Here is a 3,318-nt window from a genome sequence, read left to right as displayed (position 1 = left end):
TGTTTTTTTAATGGGGTCTGGTAGGTTCAGTGATAGTGATTTTGGGGCTTTAACAATTTGGATCTGGCAGTAGCAAAACACTTTCAGTGGACACACATTGATTGTGCACAATTGCTCATTAACATAACAGTACAGCTTGTTTTGCTGCTACCACTTAATCCAGGACAACTTTAAAAAATGTTGTCTCCATTAGCTATTTCAACACAAAAACATAGGCGAATAGGGGAAATGTTGAAAAATACAGAAGTTAACTTTTAAAATGCAGCTAGAGCACTGCGTGTTGTTCCTCTGCCTCAGTGTGAAGGACAGTCAGGAACTGAGACTCAGTAACAGATCCTGAAACAGGAGCACAGTGATACAGTGTGTCCTCTACCTTTTCTCCAGTGTTCATCTTTTTGCTGGCAGAGAACTCTTTGAGAGAACGAGTCACAGCCCTGCCCAGAGAGACAGAAAAGGACGAGGAAGTCAGGAAAAAATGAACTGATGAATGAAAAGTGAGGACGTTCTCAGTGACTCTGCTGACTCCTGAGAGAATCAAAGCTCTGTGACAGCTTCAGACAGGAGAGTGTGTTTTTGTGGTGCATGCAATGAGTGTGTATGTGTGAGCAGAAAGTCAAAGCCACTCACGTCGACACTTCTGCGATGTGTTTGTGTCTCAGAGTCAGCCACAGGTCATCGTCCTCATCCAGCAACACCTCCTTCATCCTCGTCTCTCCCATGCCACTGGTCTCAAACCTGACAGACAGGGCCGGACAGGTTTACAGGCTGTATGAGTGTAACTTTATTTTTTTTTTTTTTAAGTTAATGGAAAATTACGAAGATGGACACTGAAGAATTTGATCATTTTTATGTTATGCAGAGCAGTTTGTTTCTTTGCTTCCTCCTTGTACTAAAATAGGACATTGTTTCACCATTTTGGCCTTTTTACCCTTAATTTCTTAAGGAAATTGAGCAATGAAAGACAAAATGACCCACTACCCACTTCTACACGTGTTCCTAGAGGTGCAGATGGTAATTGTTCTTTACTTTGTGTCATGTTTTAATTATGTTAATGTGTCTTACAAGGACATTGATGGAATACTTTTGGTCATTTTGTTTTATTTTAACACATTTCAGTCGTGCTCATTGGACTGCTGAATGATGGATGCTACACTGAGAGTGCGTGTAAAATGCATGTCTTTCCAACTTTTATGTTTTTTATTTTTATTTTTGTTGTAGTTTTCACGGTGTTTGACAGTGTCTGACAGTGTCTGACAGTGTCTGACGGTGTTTGACAGGTGTTTGACGGTGTCTGACGGTGTTTGACGTGTCTGAAGAAATAAAGAAGGAGGGCAAATTAGTCTTAAGAAAACATCAGTATGAAGCATGGCCATTAATTCTTTGGACCGGTGTAGCTACAGAATCTTTACTTGTAGACGTCGTTCTCGATGCCCAGCAGATCGTAGGCCATGGCCTGCAGCGTGAGCTCATGCAGGATGGGAGACACAGGATCAAAGCCGCGATCCAGAATGAGCAGCTGAGTGCGAGACTTGTCTGGACCCTGGATGCATCAGAACAGAGACAAAATATTGTGCACACTGTGGAGGACTGACGGATGTTTTTTACTCTTTACTAGCAGACGACTGCTGACAACTCTTTTTTGGTCCATTTAAAGGGGGCTACATTTCCCTACCTCTCCCATGGTGGGGTCATCAGCCTTGTAACCATCCAGCTTCTCCTGAAGCATCTGAGCCAGAACTGCACAGTCTTTGTACTCCCTGAAATAAACACACACAATACAGCATCACACAGCGGGAAAAGCAAATGTAGCCTACACTCGGCCAAACTGTTGACGAAAAAAACGCAGATTTATCCTTTCAGACAAACCAAAAGACAAACCGATAAAAGTTTGATGTTATGTCAATCAAAAAAAAATGGGATAGAAATATTTCCCAGACCTATGTCAACATGACTAGAGGTCTGGTTTTGCAAAACGTGTGCCTTTTATACACAAAAAGACTTTGAAAATACTAAAGTGTGACACCCTATCAAATTTAGGCCCTACTAAAAACAGAAAAGCCTGTCCTTTATGTTAAAAAAAAATCTGCGTTCATATGATAACATTGTGAAAGCGATTTACATGTACAAGGATCTGCAAAAATAATTGCAAACACTGTAGTTATGCATGCCAGGCCAGTAGCTGGTAGTGTAACTTTGTAATGACACACAACAGAAAAAACACCACGTGCCTGCATGAAGTGCGGCTGCGATGTTACTGTTCTCACAGAATCCGTGCATTGCCAGTTTACACAGCAACAGAAGGGTTGGCGTTTTCAAAAGATTACACTCTGAAACTCAATAGTTTGCATTTTTGGGCCCCCAAAATGCTATTGGCATCTAAACAAAAGGCCAAACAGCAACAAAAGTTTAACATTTCATCCAAGAACCTATGCTGTGTAATTTTGATTTTGCAAAGACTGGGGATCTTGCAGGGTTGCTTTCAATACTACAACTACACTACTTTTGAGACTATCTCCCATCCTGCTCTTTTGCTGCTGTAAAGAAAAATGACATGACAAAACTACAGCTGGTGAGTTTTATCAGAAATAACCTTTTTATATTTGCTGAGGCTGTCACTATATTCTCAAAACACTAAATGGGAAAGGAATCTCTAAACAAGAATCATATTCCTTTGCCTACACTATTGCCTTGTAGCATTTCTAATGACGTTGCTGCATGTGAATGAAAACCACCAATCAGAGCTGAGCCTTTAGGCAATCATGTCACTCACTGGTTGTTAACTGCAGACAAATTGTCAAACTAGTCATCTCTGATCAAATATGAATCAGAAATGTTTTCAGAAGCATGTTTAAGTGTACTGTTTAGCTGTAAAATGAGAAAGTTTGTGACTAGCAACAAAAACTCCAAACAGTAAAGAAAACAGTCTAAAGAAATAGGTTTTCCCAGTTGCTCCCACCCTCTGTATCGGACTCCAGGATACTCTTTGAGTGTGGCACACAGGGTGGCGATCTGCTCAGCACAGCGCTCCAACATGTTGTTCTTCACATCAGCCTTGAAGGGGCTGTAGAAGTCCTGAAAGGCATCCACTTTGTCCAGGGAGAAGACCTGGACACACAGAGGACATGACAGAGAGACAACATGAGGTCCAATCTTAACTCCATTCTTGTCCTTAACCCTCTGAAACCTGGAGCGACATCACTTTTCTCCTGCTGCATTCAGATGCCTTTCACAAATATTTTAACATTTGAACCCTGAGCAAATAGGTGGGATTCCTTTCAAAAGCATGGGAAAAATACAGCAAGCAACTTAGTTAGAAAT

At 41.1% G+C, this 3,318-nt stretch overlaps 1 protein-coding gene across 1 annotated transcript; it reads right to left on the bottom strand.

Moving 5' to 3' along the window:
• Nucleotides 1-265: 265 nt before the first annotated feature.
• On the bottom strand, nucleotides 266-3,105 carry LOC121963529 (syntaxin-binding protein 1-like; the record flags this gene model as incomplete). Its single annotated transcript, XM_042513816.1, has 5 exons — nucleotides 266-434; nucleotides 628-735; nucleotides 1,410-1,540; nucleotides 1,673-1,757; nucleotides 2,957-3,105. Coding segments are annotated over 5 exons (642 nt in total), but the record flags the coding sequence as incomplete, so codon positions are not given.
• Between the last annotated feature and the right edge of the window lie 213 nt (nucleotides 3,106-3,318).

The sequence above is a fragment of the Plectropomus leopardus genome, unplaced genomic scaffold (genome assembly GCF_008729295.1).
Source record: "Plectropomus leopardus isolate mb unplaced genomic scaffold, YSFRI_Pleo_2.0 unplaced_scaffold11592, whole genome shotgun sequence".
Classification (NCBI taxonomy): Eukaryota; Metazoa; Chordata; class Actinopteri; order Perciformes; family Serranidae; genus Plectropomus; species Plectropomus leopardus.
This window is presented reverse-complemented; position numbering and strand designations above follow the sequence as displayed.